Source organism: Eutrema salsugineum, unplaced genomic scaffold, assembly GCF_000478725.1.
Source record: "Eutrema salsugineum unplaced genomic scaffold, Eutsalg1_0 scaffold_24, whole genome shotgun sequence".
Classification (NCBI taxonomy): Eukaryota; Viridiplantae; Streptophyta; class Magnoliopsida; order Brassicales; family Brassicaceae; genus Eutrema; species Eutrema salsugineum.
Genome location: NW_006256797.1, coordinates 1,722,072 through 1,742,323, shown reverse-complemented (window position 1 = coordinate 1,742,323; position 20,252 = coordinate 1,722,072). Strand labels below are relative to the sequence as shown.

General features: G+C 44.2%; 1 protein-coding gene and 1 non-coding gene across 2 annotated transcripts; both read right to left on the bottom strand.

Annotated features, from left to right (window-relative positions):
• Positions 1 to 313: 313 nt before the first annotated feature.
• On the bottom strand, positions 314 to 20,230 carry LOC112086023 (uncharacterized protein At3g60930, chloroplastic-like). The gene is made up of 5 exons (XM_024154822.1): positions 20,127 to 20,230; positions 1,855 to 2,234; positions 897 to 1,648; positions 647 to 826; positions 314 to 538 (listed from the first exon to the last, which is right to left on the bottom strand). Exons 1-5 carry the CDS (start codon positions 20,228 to 20,230, stop codon positions 314 to 316), a joined length of 1,641 nt encoding a protein of 546 aa, XP_024010590.1.
• LOC112086048 lies at positions 8,436 to 8,542 on the bottom strand. Its single transcript, XR_002899272.1, has one exon. It is a non-coding gene; the product is annotated as a small nucleolar RNA R71 (small nucleolar RNA).
• Positions 20,231 to 20,252: the final 22 nt, after the last annotated feature.

Below are 20,252 nucleotides of genomic sequence, written 5' to 3'. Positions count from 1 at the left end.
AAAATGCATACGAGTCTGAAAAACGGATAAAGCCATCCAGGCACTTAGAACAAAAAGGAGAACGTAAAAGAAAAACAAGGGAGAAAACAGGAGAAAGTCAAGCTACGGACTGCGTTTCCCGCTCGGCGAGGAGGTTCGAAAGGGCCGGCGTACCCGCATTTGATCCAGTCGGGTCTACAACACCCAGGTTAGCCGTTGTCTCTTCGATCGGCTCGTTACCCAAACCGGTGTCTACAGAGTCTTGCGACACGGGCGAGAAGACTAGCTCACCTCGAATCTTGGAAGCAATGCGCTCGTACGCCTCGTCGTCGACTTATTCGCTCTCCCAACCTTTTAGCTTCGCCTCTTCGTCGTCAAGTGTCGGGCCATCCGGATTCCTCAGGTCTTTGATCATAGCAAGGTTGCCCTTGATCTGCCCCAGTTCGTTCTCGTCGGTTTTAGCCTTCTCGAGCTTGGCTAGACCCTCCTCCACCTTGGCAGGGCGTTCCTGAAACTTAGCCGTCAACTCTCGCCTCGCTTCGTTCTTCGCACGCTTGACCTTGGCGTCAAATAAGGCATCCTTGGCCTCGATTCACCTCTTAAGTAATGCCACCTTGGCGCTTTTGGCTCTCCTGGCCTCCTCGAGGCGAATGACCGAGGCGGATACCTTGTCGACGTCAGCACGAAGAGCTATCTTCTCCTCTTCCAGCTTCTTCACCCTGGTCATCGCCTCGTCCAGCTTCCCCTTCGCCGCTGCGGTCTCGTTCTGAGCCTCGTCCAGGCGACGTTCGACCTTAGACAGGTCCGCCTCGTATTCAGCAATCAGCTCGTTGATAGCCGCTACAAACTGCGAAGAATAGTATGCGTTAAACATTTAGCCAGAATTTGATAAAACAAGGAAAATAAACAGAACAGACCTTGGTGCCGCGCTGTGCCATCGCGTCATAAGACCTTGGTCTCCTCAGCTTCTCAGGAGGAGGAAGACGCGTGTTAGCATTGTTGACGCACGAGAACATCACCGCCGAGGCATCTGGGTCATCGACGACCAATTTACGTGAAGCGGGATCGCCAGACACCGGCTTGTGTTTCTTCTTAGGCGGCTCGTCTTTCTGAATAGCCATGCCTTTCCCTTTATCAGCGACCGAACGTTTTCGACCAGAATTGTGCTTCTGTAGATGCGAACCCAGGGGCCTCGAGAACTTCGGAAGAGCCAAAATAGCAGAGTTGGAAGGAGTTTTACTCCGCGCCGCAGAGTCGTCTTTGGGCGCCTCGGGAATAATTTCGCCCGGTTCCACCTCGGGCGCCACTTCTTTCTCGTTCACCTCGGCGACGTTCACCTCCACAGCTCGGACCGCGCCTTCACCTTCACAGCTCGGCGGATCATCTTGAGGGACAGCCTCGACCTCCGTTTGAGCCGCCTCAGCGGCTCGTTTCGCAGGCTCTTCTTCTTCACGCCTCTTTCTGTCTCTAAGAGTGATGATCACCATTTTCTCCCTTGTATCCCCTGAAGAATTTGAAGACGAAGAGCTAACAGGTACTCCGGCAAGAATGGCTCGCGCTCTTTCCACTCTCTCAAATGTAAAGTGCTTCCTCCAATTAACTCTCCGAGCCGCAAGAGAATCTCGAACAACGAAGAGGTCATCGGGAATTGGGGGAAGAATGCTCCGAACTGCAAAAACAACACAAAAACAACCAGCTCAGTAAGGAAAGATTATACCATAACAGTTCCAAGCCGAGGCAAAGCTTCGGATCGGCTATCAAGTGGTCCCCAAGCGGTCATGGTTTTTGGAACGAAATCCTCGCCAACTGACACCTCGTTCACCAAGACATAGAAAAAACGCTCGGTCCAAAATTGATCTTTGCTTGGAAAACCACCTATGATCTGGCGATTGGACTTGTTGGAGATATAAAATCTATCTCCCTTCGGAGCTTTTCTGATCTCAAACAAGTTTAGCAGATGATCCAGCTCAATGTTGAGCCCACATTCAAAACTTCGAATCAGAATGCCGATCATGTGTCGCAAACCCCTCGGCATAATCTGCCCGATCGAGATTCCATGTTTCCAGAGGTACTCGAAGATAACTCCGGGGATCGGAAACCAGAGAAAACAAAGCTCGAAGAACGCCTCGTACAGAGTAAAGTGATTCTCAGGAGGTTTGTCAGCTCGGTCATTCTTTTCTGGAAGGACGAATTCCACCGCCTCGGATATCCCGAAACGACATCTCAAAGCCTCGAGTGAGTTGGGGGAGGAGAGCCTGTGATATGTTCATAATTTGCATCATTTAGGTTGTATATTTCATTCCAAGTCATGATAACACCGGATTTTGACCATTTTTATGGATCATTTTAATATCTTTTACAGGTGTTTTTACTCCATTTTCAAAGGTTTTGAAAGGATTTCTATGTTTCCGGATTTTAAAAGACTTTTCAGGTAATTTGGGAGAAAGAGGCACAAAATGGAACAAAAAGACTCTTTTGGATAAATGCAGACCGTCAGAACTCTCATGGAGAGACGAAGACCTTCTCACCGTCAAAATTGGACAACTTATAGAAGAATCAACCAGCTTTCAAATGCACTTGGTTTGGAGACATTCCAACGGTTGGATCTCAAGATATTCTATTAGCCCCGGAGCCACGCGGAGTCGGCCAGCAACTCACGCGACCGCGGCCAATAAGCTATTTGCCGCGGTCAGAAGCTTCCCGACCGCGGCCAACAAGCCAATTGCCGCGGTCACAACACTCCCGACCGCGGCATTCAAGCTCCGACTTAAAGCCCACTTATCTGAAGCCCAAAGTCATTCCCAGCCTCAATTCCGGAACCCTAGAGATCATGGAGTATTAGACACTATAAATACATGTCATTTAGGTCGTTTTTAGAGGGAGCCATTCATACTTTACAGAAACCCTTTTCCTTTAGCCGTTTTTATGAGATTTTTGTAGAAGATTGTTCAAGTCCGAGTTCTTCAATAGAGAAGCTTTCTTTATCTCTTTTCTTTACTGTTTTTCATTACTTTTATTAAAACCAATGATGATGTCGAACTCTGCCATGTCTGAGTAGATCCTGAGTTGGGCTTAGGGTTCCCAAAAGGGGCTCTCATAATCGATTAAGACATCTAGGTTTATAGATCTGGGATTTCGACCTGTTCTCTGTTTATTCTTGTTCTTATTGCATGTATGCTTGATTGATCACCTAGTATCTGATCTAGATAGTTAGTGTTGCGAAAGTTTTCATTAAGTATCAGCCCTAGAAGGAAACAGGCGATTTTTCCGTAGGAGTGGAAACCTACCTGCGGCGAGATCATGAGTATTGACGAGTCTTGTGCAGCTCTTGTGTTCTCTCCCATCCAGGGCCAGAGTGGAAACCTACTGGTCAGGGTTGCGAGAAACAGTTGGTTATGATCACGAAAGTGACGTAGTCATACCGCCGTACTCTAGCTCTAGAACCCAGATATTGTTATCCGTCAATCCCAATCTATCTACCTTAGTGTTAAAACCGATTATGATCCCTTAGAGTTCCCAAAAAGCTCAGCGTTTTTAGCCATAGTTTACAATTCCATCGATTTTTACTTGCTTTCTTAGACCTGCATTTCAACTTCCTTTGTTTGTTATTTACTTGCTTTATTTACCTTTCATGCGATATTTTACTTGCCTTATTTTTGTTTAGTTCGATATTTTACTTATTCCATTTGCATTTCATTCGATTTTATTTACCTTTTTTTTTTAGGATAGATTTATTTGCTTTCTTTTGTTTTAGTTTAATTCGCAAGAAAAACAACCAACCTTTAAAACCAATTTAGTCTAGACATAAAGTTAAAAACCGTAGACGAATACCAGGCACACAAATCTCTGTGGATTCGATCCCTAAATACTACAACTGATTAGCTGTGCACTTGCGGCTTTCATTTGTTTTGTTAAGGGTAAAACTTGTTCCCTCACGTAGTTGACACGAGCACGCACCAAATCATATCTTGTTTCATGCATTTTAGGTCCTTAGGGTTTTTTTTAGGACTTAGGAGTTGCATTAGGTCCCAATGAGTCTTTGCATGTTTTGAGTGTTTATCAGGTGTATTTGGAGCTATTTGGAGTTGAAAAGGTGAATCCAGGAAGAGAAATGGTGATCAGGGCTTGAAAGATGGAGAAAATGGGTTTTTGGAGGTTCTCGGCCATTCTCACGTACCGCAGGAAGGTTTTTCTCGGCAATTTGCATGTACCGCGGGTGGATTCCTCGGCCAAAACGCGTACCGGCTGGTTAAGTTTCTCGGCCAAAATTCCCGGGTGCAGACACATTTCCGAAATCGCCTGTCCGGGGAACCTTCCGGTCCGATTCAGCTGTTGGGTGCTTCATCAAAGTTGGAGAAAATTGAATCATGGTTCCAGAGCAGGTGGAATCATAGGATTTGGAGGCGTGAGCAGAGATTTAAGGTCGTCGGAAGGAACTCCCGTCTCGCTGCCGTTTTGGACCGACCCGATGAGCTCCGAAGAATGCGAAGGACGGTGCACTTCCAGACCGAATCAGTTTACAGTGCCTTCATCAGAATCCGAGATATTGAGTCCTCTTTCCAGAACGTCTGAGATCATTCAATTCGGAGCTATGAGCAAGAAGATAACGTTTCCGGAATGGACGCATGTCTAGAAGTCTCTTTCTGATCGTGTCAATGCACTGCGAAGATGAACCCTCCAGGAAACCTTCCACTTCCCAAGCACCGAAGGTTTCTTCACCAAAGTTGAAGATGTCTAAGTCTTCTATCCACTGAAACTGGAATCACACCATTCGGACCAGTATCCTGAAAGTTACTCTCCTATGAATGAGAAAAGGTCCGAGGAGCCCTGAATGCTGCGAGATGATCTTGCGACTTGGTTAACTCGCAACGCATGAAGATAAATGCCTGGAGGTTGAGCTGCGAGTTGAGAAGTGCGGGTAAGCTATCACTGGATAAGGTCTGAGGCTTCCGAGCAAGATAAAATGCTAAGTCCACAACCGTGCAACTTAGGCATGCGAGTTGGCCGCGCTTGGAACTAAACCGCACGAAGACTCGCAATCTACACCCACTTGAGCCTGCGACCTGGGAGTAATGGAGACCAATCCGCACACATCCTTGAAGGCCCCTGCTACATGGTCGTTCGAGTTAAGGAGCAGAGAAGGTAATGCGGCTGAGTTTACAAAAATTTTTACCTCGTCCAAGCTTCTTCCTCTGGTTGTGCGACTTGGGCATGCGGATGGGGACTAAGGGATGACCAAGTCGCACACACACCTTCCCCAGATTTCGCCTTAGTCATGCGAGTTGAAGAAGAGAAGGATTAAGCCGCACAAAGACTCGCAAAAGACATCTAGATGGGCGTACGGCTAAGACTAAGGGGTTTAAGTCTCACAAGACAGTTTCTTCACCTGTGCGACTTGGGCATGCGACCTAGGAGAGTCTTGACCAACTCCCACATTCATCACTTTATCCACTAAAGCCGGGTCAGGACCCGGTTGGTTCCGGGCTGACCCGGTTCGTTTTTAGAGACATATAAATAGATTTTAGGGTTTTTTCCCAAAACTTAAGCTTTATTCCCTTTTGTCTCTTGCCTCTTTTGTGAAAAGACTCCACTTAAGAAGAAAAATATCGATTTTTGAGTGTTTAATCAAGAGAGTTTGAGAGATCTTTGTGTTTAAAGCTGTTTTATTCTTAATCTATAATCTCCAACTCCATTTCTCATCATTAATTATGCCAATCTTCTCAACTTGCAAAGGTTTAAGAGAGATTAGTATGATTAGTGAGTAGTCACCTTAAAGGTTCTAGATGAGTAGGTTAGGGTGCTAAAGTGTTAGATTATGAGTGCTTAGGGCTAGATTCATTGATTCATCTCTCTAAACAGCTGTTCTCTAGGCTAGATCCTTACACATCACTTGAGATCTAGATTCTGGGAATTTCATGCACCAAAAGTGTTTGATGAAATTCCTGAAAGAGCTGTATTAGAGGTTTAAGCATTTGCTGCATGATGATGTATTGTTATTTGCTTGAATGATCTTCTAGAACTGTTTATTAATGCTCACTGAATCATATTTCACAAATGATGATTTGGTTTGAAAATGGATTAGTGTAGGGGTTAATCTAGATTAGAGTTCTTAATCATTTGAATCATGTCTCATCATTGTCTCACCTGGGAGTAATGGAGTCCAAGCCGCACACATCCCTGAAGGCCCCTGCTACATGGTTGTGCGAGTTAAGGAGCAGAGAAGACTAAGCCGCAGACGGATTCGCAAATCACTCCGAGAAGGTAATGCGGCTGAGTTTACAAAAGTTTTACCTCGTCCAAGCTTCTTCCTCTGGTTGTGCGACTTAGGCATGCGGCTGGAGACTAAAGGATGACCAAGTCGCACACACACCTTCCCCAGATTTCGCCTTAGTCATGCGAGTTGAAGAAGAGGAGGATTGAGCCGCACAAAGACTCGCAAAACACATCTAGATGGGCGTGCGGCTAAGACTAAGGGATTTAAGTCTCACAAGACAGTTTCTTCACCTGTGCGACTTGGGCATGCGACCTAGGACACTCTTGACCAACTCGCACATTTATCACTTTATCCACTAAAGCCGGGTCAGGACCCGGTTTGTTCTGGGCTGACCCGGTTCGTTTTTAGAGATATATAAATAGTTTTTAGGGTCTTTTCCCAAAACTTAAGCTTTATTCCCTTTTGTCTCTTGCCTCTTTTGTGAAAAAACTCCACTTAAGAAGAGAAATATCGATTTTTGAGTGTTTAATAAAGAGAGTTTGAGAGATCTTTGTGTTTAAAGCTGTTTTCTTCTTAATCTATCATCTCCATCTCCATTTCTCATCATTAATCATGCCAATCTTCTCAACTTGCAAAGGTTTAAGAGAGATTAGTATGATTAGTGAGTAGTCACCTTAATGAGGTTCTAGATGTGTAGGTTAGGGTGCTAAAGTGTTAGATTAGGAGTGCTTAGGGCTAGATTCATTGATTTATCTCTCTAAACAGCTGTTCTCTAGGCTAGATCCTTGCACATCACTTGAGATCTAGATTCTGGGAATTTCATGCACCAAAAGTGTTTGATGAAATTCCTGAAAGAGCTGTATTAGAGGTTTAAGCATTTGCTGCATGATGATGTATTGTTATTTGCTTGAATGATCTTCTAGAACTGTTTATTAATGCTCACTGAACCATATTTCACAAATGATGATTTGGTTTGAAAATGGATTAGTGTAGGGGTTAATGCCTTCATGAGAGGATTAATCTAGATTAGAGTTCTTAATCATTTGAATCATGTCTCATCATTGTCATTAGCATTCCTAGTTTAGCACCAAAGCACCCTAGCCAACTATCATGTCTAGAATCTGATGCCTCCATCATATCATATTCATATCACTTGTCATTGTTTAGTTCTTCTTTAGTCATTAATCCTGTTTTAAGTTTGTAGTTGTCATAATCAACCAAAACCACTCTTGCTTGCTTGAATTGAGAAACTGATCACATAGCTTAGTGTCTATCACCACATTCTTGGATTTATAACCTCTTTGTGCTACATTGAAAATGGGATTGATAGCCCTGAGACCCTCAAAAGTCTTGTCTATCAATTGGCGCTGTTGCCAAATTGTGGAGTGTTTAGCATTAAGCTCTGATCTGTTCGTGAGATCAAGTGCTTATTTTTTGTTTTTACTGATTATTTTCAAGTTCTGGTTGTGATTTCAGGTGCATGAACACCAGGTCCAGATCAAGAAGCTGTGGTCCACCTTTCCCATTAAACGACAACATTAATCTTTTGGTACCAGAGAGAGGGGATAGGCGTGGAAGACAGATTGATCAGGCTGATATGGAAGACCAAAGAGAGCATGTGGTTGACATAGAACAACCGGTTCAGGAGCAACAGGCTCAGGGTAATGGAGCTGGTAATGCAGCTGGTAATGGAGTTGGTCAAGGGTTACATCAGGTTAATGTTCATCAGGAACAAGTGCATCAACAGCAAGCTTATGTCCACCAGGGACAAGCTCCAGCTCATCAGCAGAGGCATCAGGCCAATGCACAGCAAAGACAACAGGTGCACCACCAACGTCAGCCCTTCCAACACCAGCAAAGGCGATATGAGCAACCACAGGTCTATGTTGGAGAGAATGACAGGGCAAATGCTCATCAGTATGGAGCTGGAATTCAGGCACCACCTGTGCAAAACAACAACTTTGAAGTGAAGGCATCCTTGTTGAATATGGTCCAGAACTCAAAGTTCCATGGATTAGCAATGGAAGATCCCTTGGAACACTTGGATCAATTTGATAAAGTGTGTGACCTAACAAAGATAAATGGAGTTTCTGAGGACAGCTTCAAGCTAAGATTATTCCCCTTCAGTCTTGGTGACAAAGCTCACCAATGGGAGAAGAATCTTCCAAGAGGCTCCATTCAAACCTGGGAGCAATGCAAGCAATCATTTCTATCTAAGTTCTTCTCCACCTCCAGAACTGCAAAACTGAGAAACCAAATCTCTAGCTTCACTCAGCACAACAATGAGAGTTTTGGTGAAGCATATGAGAGATTCAGGAGCTACACAAACCAATGCCCACACCATGGGTTTAGTGAGGCTTCTCTACTCAGCACACTTTATAGAGGAGCTCTTCCCAAGATTAGAAACCAGCTGGATACTGCTTCGAATGGGAACTTTCTGGGAAAGGAGATTCATGCTGCTTTAGAGGTAGTGGAGAACTTAGCAAAGAGCAATGACACTTATGGAGAAGACTATGACAGATCAAATAGATCTGAAGATTCAAGTTCAGATAGAGGCTCAGCAGAGAAGTTAAGGAGTTGAGAAGTGAACTGGACAAGTTGAAATTCACCACTCAAAAGCCAATGCATTTTGTAGGAGAGTATGAGTAACCTTCTCAGATCTTTGAGAACATAAGTGAAGAAGGTCTAACCCAAGAGGAGCTTAACTACATTGGGAATCAGAGGTTCCAGAGATATCAGTATGGCAATGCCAATCAGAACCTCTCTTACAGGAATCCAAATGTAGCTAGCCCACAAGACCAGGTCTATCCCAATTCTCAAGCTGCAAAGAACTTTGTTCCCAAGAACAACTTTCAAGGGTCATTCCAACCCAAGAATCAGTTTGCTCAGAATCAGGGTTTTGGTCAGCAACAGCAACCATTTCAGGGTACTGGTTTCAAATCACAGAAACAGCAAAAGGCACCTCCAGGGTTTGGTCCACCACAGTTCCAGCAGCAAGCACCGGTTCAACACCAGTTTCAGCCACCATCGGTTCAGCAGCAGCCACAGATGGGGTCAGATATGGTTGGGATTCTGCAACAATTGCTTCAGGGTCAACAAATATTTGCAAGCCAGAATGCAGCCATGCAGCAGGAAATCAAGGAATTGAAGCAAAACCAGGCCTCAAGCTCAAGGAACCAAGGCCATCTACCTGGAAAACCTGAACCCAACCCCAAGGAATATGCTAAAGCCATTACACTGAGGAGTGGAAAGGAGTTACCTGGTATTGAGCAAAACAATGTGATCATTGAGGACAATGATCAAACTGAGGGGGAGGCAGTCTTAAAAGATGATCAAGTTGCTGAGAGACCAAGAAAAGAAAAGGGTAAAGATGTAGCAAAGGAACCTGAACCAGAAAAGATATATGTGCCACCACCTCCATACCAACCTTAGCTCCCATTTCCAGGGAGATTTAAGAAGCAGCTTGTAGACAAGGCAAGAGCTGTATTTGAGAAGGCACTCAATGAGACACCACTCACTATGCCTCTCATTGATGCATTCCTAATAATGCCAAAGATGGGTAAGTTTTTGAAGGATGCCATTCTGAACAAGACTAAAGAGCTTCAAGGCATGGTGGTACTAAGTCATGGAGTTTCACACTCCCTTGTGCCATTTGACCTCTACTATTCTCTGGATGTCTTTGTGATCTGGGAGCATCAGTCAGCTTGATGCCATTCTCCATAGCAAAGAAGCTTGGCTTTAGATTCTTCAAACCAGCAAGGATCTCTCTTATCCTTGCAGATAGATCAGTTAGATTGTCTGTTGGTATGTTGGAAGATCTACCTGTCAAGATTGGTGGTTTTGAGGTTCCAACTGATTTTGTTGTGCTGGAAATGGATGAGGAACCAGTTGATCCTCTTATCTTAGGCAGGCCATTCCTGGCCACAGCAGGAGCTATTATTGACGTGAGAGGTGGGATAATAGAGCTTCAACTTGGGTCTGAGAAGCTCAAGTTTGATGTGAATGAGATGATGAAGAAACCCACCATTGAAGGTCAATGCTTCTATGTGGAGACAATGGATCAGTTGGCTGATGAGTTGCCTGAGGAACTGAATACTGAGGACCCTCTTCAAGCTACTCTAACTCAAGAACAAGGAGACAATGGGCTCTTAGCAGAAGAAAGTGAGGGGTACAAGTTGTATTTGGACAATGCTAGAGAACTTGGTCCTGAGATAAGGTTTTTGGAGCTGGAACAAAGTGGGTCTGAGGTCTTGGCTATCAAAGGAGCAGACATTAGCCAATGCAGCTTGGACAAGGATTGGAATGAGGCTGATGCACCCCCTGTTGATCTCAAGCCTCTACCAACAGGGCTCAGGTATGCATTCTTGGGCTTAAACTCCACATATCCAGTAATCATCAATGATAGCTTATTAGAGCATCAAGAGAGTGCATTGCTTAGTGAGATAAGAAAGTTTAGGAGAGCCATAGGATACTCTTTGGCTGATATTAGAGGGATCTCTCCTGATATTTTCACCCATAGGATACACCTAGAGGACCAATCTATGTCCTCTATTGAGCATCAACGACGTCTTAACCCAAACCTCAAGGAGGTGGTTAAGAAGAAGATACTCAAGCTACTTGAGGCAGGGATAATTTACCCAATCTCTGACTCAAGGTGGGTACCTCCTGTTCATGTTGTGCCCAAGAAGGGTGGGATCACAATGGTTTAAAACGAGAAGGATGAGCTGATAGCTACTAGGACAGTAACAGGACACAGAATGTGTACAGACTATAGAAAGCTCAATGCAGCCTCTAGAAAGGATCATTTTCCTTTGCCTATTGATCAGATATTAGAGAGGCTTGAAAACCACCCCTTCTTTTGTTTTCTTGATGGGTACTCGGGTTTCTTTCAAATCCCCATAGATCCTCGAGATCAAGAGAAAACAACATTTACTTGCCCTTATAGCACATTTGCATACAGGCGCATGCCTTTTGGTCTCTGTAATGCTCCGGCCACATTTCAACGTTGCAAGATGCATATCTTCTCTGACATTATTGAAGAGAAGGTGGAGGTGTTCATGGATGATTTTAGTGTCTATGGCTCCTCCTTCTCGGATTGTCTCTCTAATTTGTCACAGGTCTTGGAGAGATGTGGGAGAAATGCCACTTCATGGTGCAGGAAGGAATTGTACTTGGGCATAAGATATCTGAGAAGGGCATGGAGGTTGACAGAGGAAAGGTGGAAGTGATGGTGAATCTGCAAACTCCCACTTCAGTCAAAGGGATAAGGAGTTTCCTTGGGCATGCAGGGTTTTACAGAAGATTTATCAAAGTCTTCTCAAGAATAGCTAGGCCCTTGACAAGGCTGTTGTGTAAAGAAGTTGATTTCATCTTTGATGCTGAGTGTGAAGAGGCCTTCAAGATGATCAAGGATGCATTAGTCAGTGCACCAATTGTCCAAGCCCCAGACTAGTCCCTTCCTTTTGAGGTTATGACTGATGCATCTGATTTTTCAGTTGGAGCTGTACTTGGCCAGAGGAAGGATAAGAAGCTTCATGTCATCTACTATGCCAGTAGAACACTTGACTCTGCCCAAGAGAAATATGCTACCACTGAGAAGGAAAAGTTGGCAATAGTCTTTGCCTTTGATAAATTCAGAAGCTACCTGGTGGGATTAAAAGTCATTGTATATACTGATCATGCAGCCCTCAGGTATCTGATGACCAAGAAAGATGCTAAGCCAAGACTATTGAGATGGGTTCTTCTACTTCAGGAGTTTGATATGGAAGTACAAGACAACAAGGGTATAGAGAATGGAGCTGCAGACCATCTCTCTAGGTTGAGAGTAGACTCTGAAGTCCCTCTTAATGGCAGTCTTCCTGAGGAATCACTGATAGTGCTCCACTCTTATTTGGAGTTTGAAGAAGTGGATAGCATCCAAGAAAAGAGAATGCCCTGGTTTGCTGATATTGTGAACTTTCTTGCTTGTGGAGTGGAACCACCTGAACTTGATGCTTACCACAGGAAGAAGTTCTTCAGAGATGTCCAAAGATACCATTGGGATGAGCCCTACTTGTATGTCCTGAACAAAGATCAACTGTATAGAAGGTGTCTTGCTGAACAGGAGATGCAACCTGTGTTGCAAGAGTGTCATGGTTCAGCTTTTGGGGGTCACATGGGATCATTCAAGACTGTGGCCAAGGTTCTTCAGAGTGGGTTTTGGTGGCCCACAATGTTCAAGGATGCTCAGCTGGTTGTCTCATCATGTGATGCCTGTCAGAGGCATGGGAACATTTCAAAGAGGAGTGAGATGCCTCAAAACCCAATACTAGAGGTTGAGATCTTTGATTGCTGGGGAATTGACTATATGGGGCCCTTCATTTCATCTTATGGGAATCAGTACATTCTTGTGGCTGTGGACTATGTGTCCAAGTGGGTTGAGGCTATTGCTTCCCCTACCAATGATTTCAAGGTAGTAGTGAAGTTGTTCAAGAGCATTATCTTCCCAAGATTTGGAGTACCCAGGGTTGTTATTTCTGATGGAGGATCTCATTTTGTGAACAAGACTTTGGAAGGATTGCTGAGAAAGCATGGAGTGAAACACAAGGTAGCTACTCCTTATCATCCTCAAACTAGTGGCCTTATAGAACTGCCTTTAAAACTCCAATTGGGACATCACCTTTCAATATGCTATATGGGAAGAGCTGTCACCTTCCTGTTGAGCTGGAGTACAAGGCTTTGTGGGCTGTGAAGTTGCTGAACATTGGTATCAAGACAGCTCAAGAGATCAGGCTTGGGGCTTTTGAGAGCTCCAAGATTTATAAAGAAAAGACCAAGGCTCTGCATGACCAAAAGATTCTGAAAAGGTTCAAGGAAGGTGATCTGGTGTTGCTGTTCAACTCTAGGCTTAAGTTGTTTCCTGGAAAACTTAAGTCTAGATGGTCTGGTTCCTTTAAGGTTCTTGAGGTCAGGCCATATGGAGCTGTTGTGTTAGAAGGCAAGAATGGTCAAGAGTTTGTGATCAATGGCCAAAGGATCAAGCACTATCTGGTCTCACAAAGGAAGGAGGAAGCTACATCAGTTCCCCTTCTTGATCCACCAAAACAGGTTTCCGAAGTCAAACTTAGAGACTTTAAACAAAGTGCTCTTGGGAGACACCCCAAGCTTATCCTTGTACATAGTTCTTTTGATTTCTTTTCTTTTATGTTTTAGAACTTTTTGATGGGTTTTGTGAGTTGGTCTCAGGTTCTAGGTGATTTTTGGAGGCCATGGCTCAGTGATAAATGGAATGGAGCATGTGAGAAGGCTGAGAAAAGCGTTTGAGGCCTGAAAACTTGGAGGACGCCTGAGTGCTACCTTGGAATGCGGCTCAGAAAAAGAAAGGACCAGGCCGCAGGAAGGCTCGTAAATTACACCCACTTGGTCATGCGACCTGATTCACGGAGAGACCAAGTTGCACAAGAGAAAATTAGGCCGAGAGGCTTAAGGACCAAAGTCTGCGAGTTGGTCCCTGAAACAAGAGAAGACCAGGCCGCATGAAGGTTCGCATTTCACACCTAGTTGGGAGTGCTAGCTGATGCACAATAAGCCCAGGCCGCACAGGAGGAAAAGAGACCGAAAAGCCTAAGGACCTGATCATGCGACTTAGGTGTGCGGCTCAGCAAAGGAGAGCCCAGGCCGCATGAAGACTCGCAATTCACACCGGCATGGGCGTGCGAGAAGGACCAAGAAGGATCAAGGCGCACACCAGTAGAAGCTGCCCGAAGTGTCTAAGTCCCAGATTATGCGAGGTGGGCATGCGGTTTAAACTTGAAGAGATCAGGCCGCACAAAGGGAAGAAAGGCCGAGACGACTAAGTGCAAAATCATGCGAGTTGGTCGTGCGGCCTGGATCAAGGAAAGACCAAGCCGCACTAACACTCCCAATTCACAACGGCTTGGTCATGCTAGCTGGTGTTCAAGAGCTCAGACCGCAATAAAATAATAAAAAAGGGGATCCAGGACGGCCTAAGTCCCAAAGCCTGCGAGTTGATTGTGCGGCCTAGATAAAGGAAGCCCAAGGAGCAGGAAGGCTCGCAATTCACAACGAGTTGGTCATGCTAGCTGGTTACTAAAGGTCCCAGGCCGCACATTGTGAAGGCACCAGAAAATCATCTAAGTGTGAAAACATGCGGCTTGGTCATGCGGGTTAGACACATCAGGTACTAGGTCGCACAAGAACTCGCGTTTTAAGCCGAGATGGTCTTGCGGGTCATCAAGAGTTCACGCCAGGTCGCAGCATGGAGAAGAGACTAAACCGTGCAGAAGTGTTTTTAATGCGACTTGGGCATGCAGGACAGAAAGATCAAAGACCAAGTCGCACAAAAACAATGCCTGTTCTACACCGAGTTGGTCATGCGGCTCGGTCACGATGGTTCCAGGTCGCACACGGAGAGAAAGGAGGCCGGTCAACAAGAAAAGGACAGGTCAAAGCCTTGACTGGTCAAAATAAATCTATTGACCACCAGTCAAAAGGCTTGACCTTGTCCCACACTCTCTCTTCCTCACCAAAACCACGAGTTTGCTCCTTTTCTCTCATTTCTCTCCATTGTTTTCATCATAACTCTCTCATTTCTCCACCAAATTCGTTGATTCAAAGTGCTCTGAGCTCGTTTTTGAGTTGTTAACATCATCCTGATTGTATTTTGAGCTCGTTGCATCATAATCCCAAGGTATTCACTCTGTTAAAATTCATCTTTTTCCATGTTCTTCAATGGTGACTTTTGAACTTCAAGTTGTGGAATCGATTTTGATAGGTTGTTTTAGACCTTGGTATTATTTTTATAAATGCTAGGGTGCTAGATAGTCATGAAAAACAGAGCACTTTGTTGGTGATTCCTTGTTCTTGAGTTTTGAAAATTATTGCAAGTTAATTCATGAAAAAAATCAATTTTTCTTGGAAAAGAAATGAATTTGTTTCTTGCTGAGTCCTTGCTTTGCACTCTTGTTTTTGCATTGCTATGAACTTATTGGACTGATGCTTGGCTTGAGAAACTTGTTCATGTGCTTTTGAAATCGATTCTTGCAACAAATTGTTTCAAAATTTTGAACAACTTTGTGAAACTTGATCTTGTGCTAACATTGTTTTTGAGAATTTCTTGGCAGATGACTGAAAGAACCAACTCTCTAGCCAAGAAGAAGGGCATTGCATCCAAGGGCAAGGGTTTGGTCTCAGGGTCTTCACAGCCAAGAGAAAAAGGTCAAGGAGCAAAGAAAATCACAAAGCAAGGAAAATGTGATCAAGCGCCAAAAAGAACAAGGCATGAAGGGAAAGCATTGGTGGTTGCTTCTGGTTCCAAGAAGAAAGGGAAACAGTTGGCTGTGGTATCTGATGATGAACAGACTGAGAGTGGCTCAAGCAGCTCAGCTGGTAGTTCCCAAGGCACCATTGAAGAGGGTTCAAAGAGGATCAAGAAAACTGAACCAGAAACACCTGATTATCTGGCTAAGTTTCAACAGATGGAGGTCCAGCAAGGGAGGTTCCCTGATGTGGACTTTCTGAAGAAGATTGGCATCTATGAAGATGTCAAAGCTTTGCTTGGGAACATGGGCATTGAGTCACTTTTGGAGATGAGAGAGATCGCATATGAAGAGGAGTCTCAAGAGTTCTTGGCTTCTTTTGAAGCTTTTATATACTACCCAAGGGATTCAAGAATTCTTCAAGGGGATGGACTTGGACACATGGAGTTTACTGTGAAAGGAAAGGACTATACAGTGTCATTCAGAGAACTGAATGAGATATTTGGGTTTCTGCACCTAGAAACGTTCCTCTCTCCAACGAGGTCAATCTCAGAAAAGAAGATGTTCAGGCTCTATGGAGATCAAATGCTTCTGGGAAGTACACAGCTGGAGCAGCTAAGTCCTCTTGGATAAGGAATCCAGTGCTAAGATATGTACACAAGATTCTCTCTCACAGCTTCTACTTCAAGATTGATGTTGGAAGAGTGATCTGATGCTCCTTGGTGTGGGACTGAAACAGCTGGTGCCAACTCATGAAGATGGGGAGCCCTATGAAGGGTATGCTTTCACACCTTGCCTTGCCTATCAACTAGCAAGGTCTTTGATGTTCTAAAAAAAGTGCATTTGGGGTTCAACAAAGCAGGATGCAAAGCTGACCGATCATGGATGGGTTGTAACAAATATCTTGAAGGCCAAGGGGTACAAATTCAAGGACAACAAGGCAAGGTTTGATCTGATTAATGAAGCCCATTTGTGTAAGATCAGTTTCCTTCAAGGAAGAGTTGGTGCCAAGGTAGTTTACAACTTCAAGTCTCTCATTAATGAGCCAGCCCAAACTCTCCTGCCCAATCCCTCCATCACCACAGTCTAAGTAAAGAGGAACATTCACTTCTTCTTGCTGAAGGAAGAGCTGTACAATGTCTAAACTGATCCACCAATCCTCAAGTACAAGAAAGCTTGCAGAGAAGAAGCCTCCAAGGAATAGAAAGCAACCGCTGAAGATGCTACTACAAGTGCTGCTGGTGCTCAAGATGCTGGTCTGCCCCCACCTCAAAAAACTTTTGGTGGAAACAGATATCATTTTGATGATTACAACTGGGAGGAGCCAGGCACATCAGGGTTCAGAGCTCAACAAAAGATTGGTGTTCTCCAACAATGGTGCAAGTACCAAGACAAAACCATCCACAAGATGGCAAAGTGCATCAAGGAGATGAAGAAGAGGATCAAGAAGCTTGAAAACCCTTGCAAAGGTGGATCTCCAACACCGGTTTCACCAAGGAACAGAGAGGAAGTTGGAGAGAGTTCCATGAACTGCACGGCCCTGGTCACATATGGCACAGCATGGGTGGATCTTGATGACGGTTCTGATGAGGCAAGCCATCACTCCTGGGAGACACCATCCGGTCACACTTCAAACCCCTCTTACTCATTGGGGTCAGACTTCGACAGCTCTTAGGTAACACTCCACACCTTGTACATATGCATGTAGACTTTCTTTTCTCTTTTGTATTTTACTTGTTTGCTTTGCTTTAACTCCTTTCTCATGCTTTTTTAACACAAGGGGCTGTGTTATTTAAGTGTGGGGGAGGAGTTTCATCTTTTACTAATCATGTTTTCTCTGTTGTTATTTTATACTTTGAGTCTTGAGTCACATTCTTGCATGCATTCATGTAGTTTCATCTAAGTGCATATAAAACCCAAAAAAATTGAAAAATCTGAAAAATTTTCACAAAAAAAATGATCATGTAGTTGCATTCTCATTTTTAGGATTGAGTCTAGTTGCATAGTCATATAGGCTGCATCAATGCAAGGGAGTAATGATAGGTTTTTCTTTGAGAGAATATCAGTTTAAGAATTCGGTTCACTGCCCTAGTTTCTAGTTCTTTGCTGCATGTAAACAAGAATGAAATCAAGACTTATCCATGCTTTGAACTTGTTGAGTGAATCAAGCTTTGATTAGTCCAGCGTTATCTAATTGAGAACCTGAATTTGACAATCTAATTATCATTGCTTGTGCATGTCATTGTGAACTCATGGGTACCCTTAAATTATTTGAGCTCTCTTATCCCTTTTACCACTCTTTGCTAGCTCAAATAGCTGTTCTATCACTTTGAGAAAGTTCCCTGCCTTTAACCAACCCTTCCTTGAAGCCTGAAACACTATAGTGAGAGATGTGAGGTCTTTTTCTAAATAAACTTTACAGAAAGTGTTGGGTTTAGGGCGACAAGAGTAGAGTCTCATGTAGATCTAGCTCAACATCATGAGTCTAGAGTAGGCTAGGAAGAGTTCTTGAGAAACACTGAGTGGAAAAGAGGAAGTTTGAGATGAAAACCAGGGGTTGGAAAAGAAAAGAAAGAGGTTTGGGGTCTGCTGTGTAAAGAAAGAAAAGCTCTTGTGTTTTGAAAAGGAAAGTCTAGCCTCTAATTAAAAGAAAAGAAAAGAAGCCTAAAAGGCTCAAGTGTTTGAAAAGAAAAGAAAAGAGGCTAGAAAGTGTTATATGAGAAAGAGCTAAGTGGAATATTCAGACCCCAAAACCTGAGTTTAATGTTGAAAAGATGAATCCCCTGGTGAGAAGAAGAATGAGAGTGAAGTGAGGAGAGGGTTGATAAGGCAATGAATGTCTTGAGAGAGGAGTAGCTAGGATGTGATCTTTATGGGAGTAGAGTTAAGGTGAAAGACCAATTTGGGGCATTGGGTAGATGGGATTCTGCTCTTGTATGCACCAGTTTCCTTTTACCCTTAGCATTCTGTTAAAGTTTATTCCTTCTTGACTGATCCCTTGAGCTGAATGGAAGCCAAAACATTAAATGAGATCATCTTTGTCTCATAACCCTGTCCCAAGACAAGTGAGTTCACATGATTTGCATAAGCATGATTCACATGAGCTTTAATGAATGTCAAAAGGTTGGAACTATGGCTGTTTGTGAAAAACTTAAGCTTGAGCTTGATTCATTCATTGATAAGTATGGCTAAAGTTTTGTGAGTAATCTTGTTTGCAATGCATCTTAGAATTAGCAACTAGAACAGTGAGCCTTGAATTCTTTTAGTGATACACTCTCTCATTAAGGAATATGAACTCCCAATGCATCCAACCTCTTTATCTCATTTGCTGTTTTTGCTTGGGGACAAGCAAATGACAAGTGTGGGGGAGTTGATATGTTCATAATTTGCATCATTTTGTTTCATGCATTTTAGGTCCTTAGGGTATGCATATCTTGTTTCATTCCAAATCATATCTTTTTTCATGCATTTTAGGTCCTTAGGGTTTGTTTTAGGACTTAGGAGTTGCATTAGGTCCCAATGAGTCTTTGCATGTTTTGAGTGTTTATCAGGTGTATTTGGAGCTATTTGGAGTTGAAAAGGTGAATCCAGGAAGAGAAATGGTGATCAGGGCTTGAAAGATGGTGAAAATGGGTTTTTGGAGGTTCTCGGCCATTCTCAAGTACCGCAGGAAGGTTTTTCTCGGCAATTTGCATGTACCGCGGGTGGATTCCTCGGCCAAAACGCGTACCGGCTGGTTAAGTTTCTCGGCCCAAATTCCCGGGTGCAGACACATTCCCGGAACCTTCCGGTCCGATTCAGCCGTCGGGTGCTTCATCAAAGTTGGAGAAGATTGGATCATGGTTCTAGAGCAGGTGGAATCATAGAATTTGGAGGCGTGAGCAGAGAGTTAAGCTCGTCGGAAGGAACTCCTGTCTCGCTGCCGTTTTGGACCGACCCAATGAGCTCCGAAGAATGCGAAGGACGGTGCACTTCCAGACCGAATCAGTTTACAGGGCCTTCATCAGAATCCGAGATATTTGAGTCCTCTTTCCAGAACGTCTGAGATCATTCAATTCGGAGCTATGATCAAGAAGATAACGTTTCCGGAATGGACGCATGTCTAGAAGCCTCTTTCTGATCGTGTCAATGCACTGCGAAGATGAACCCTCCAGGAAACCTTCCACTTCCCAAGCATCGAAGGTTCCTTCACCAAAGTTGAATATGTCTCAGTCTTCTATCCACTGAAACTGGAATCACACCATTCGGACTAGCATCCTGGAAGTTACCCTCCTATGAATGTGAAAAGGTCCGAGGAGCCCTGAATGCTGCGAGATGGTCTTGCGACTTGGTTAACTCGCAACGCATAAAGATAAATGCCTGGAGGTTGAGCTGTGAGTTGCGAAGTGCAGGTAAGCTATCACTGGATAAGATCTGAGGCTTCCGAGCAAGAAAAATGCTAAGTCCACAACCGTGCGACTTAGGCATGCGAGTTGGCCGTGCTTGGAACTAAACCGCACGAAGACTCGCAATCTACACCGACTTGAGCCTGCGACCTGGGAGTAATGGAGACCAAGCCGCACACATCCCTGAAGGCCCCTGCTACATGCGGGTTAAGGAGCATAGAAGACTAAGCCGCAGACGGATTCACAAATCACTCCGAGAAGGTAATGCGGCTGAGTTTACAAAAGTTTTACCTCGTCCAAGCTTCTTCCTCTGGTTGTGTGACTTGGGCATGCGGCTGGGGACTAAAGGATGACCAAGTCACACACACACCTTCCCCAGATTTTGCCTTAGTCATGCGAGTTGAAGAAGAGGAGGAT

Excerpts from the sequence above, each read along its gene's own strand:
- LOC112086023 (XM_024154822.1), bottom strand. The coding sequence starts at position 20,230 with ATGACTAAGGCAAAATCTGGGGAAGGTGTGTGTGTGACTTGGTCATCC. Across the intron at positions 1,649-1,854 it reads GTCCAATCGCCAGATCATAG|TTCGGAGCATTCTTCCCCCA; the intron begins GTGGTTTTCCAA and ends TTGTTTTTGCAG. Across the intron at positions 827-896 it reads TGGCACAGCGCGGCACCAAG|TTTGTAGCGGCTATCAACGA; the intron begins GTCTGTTCTGTT and ends TATTCTTCGCAG.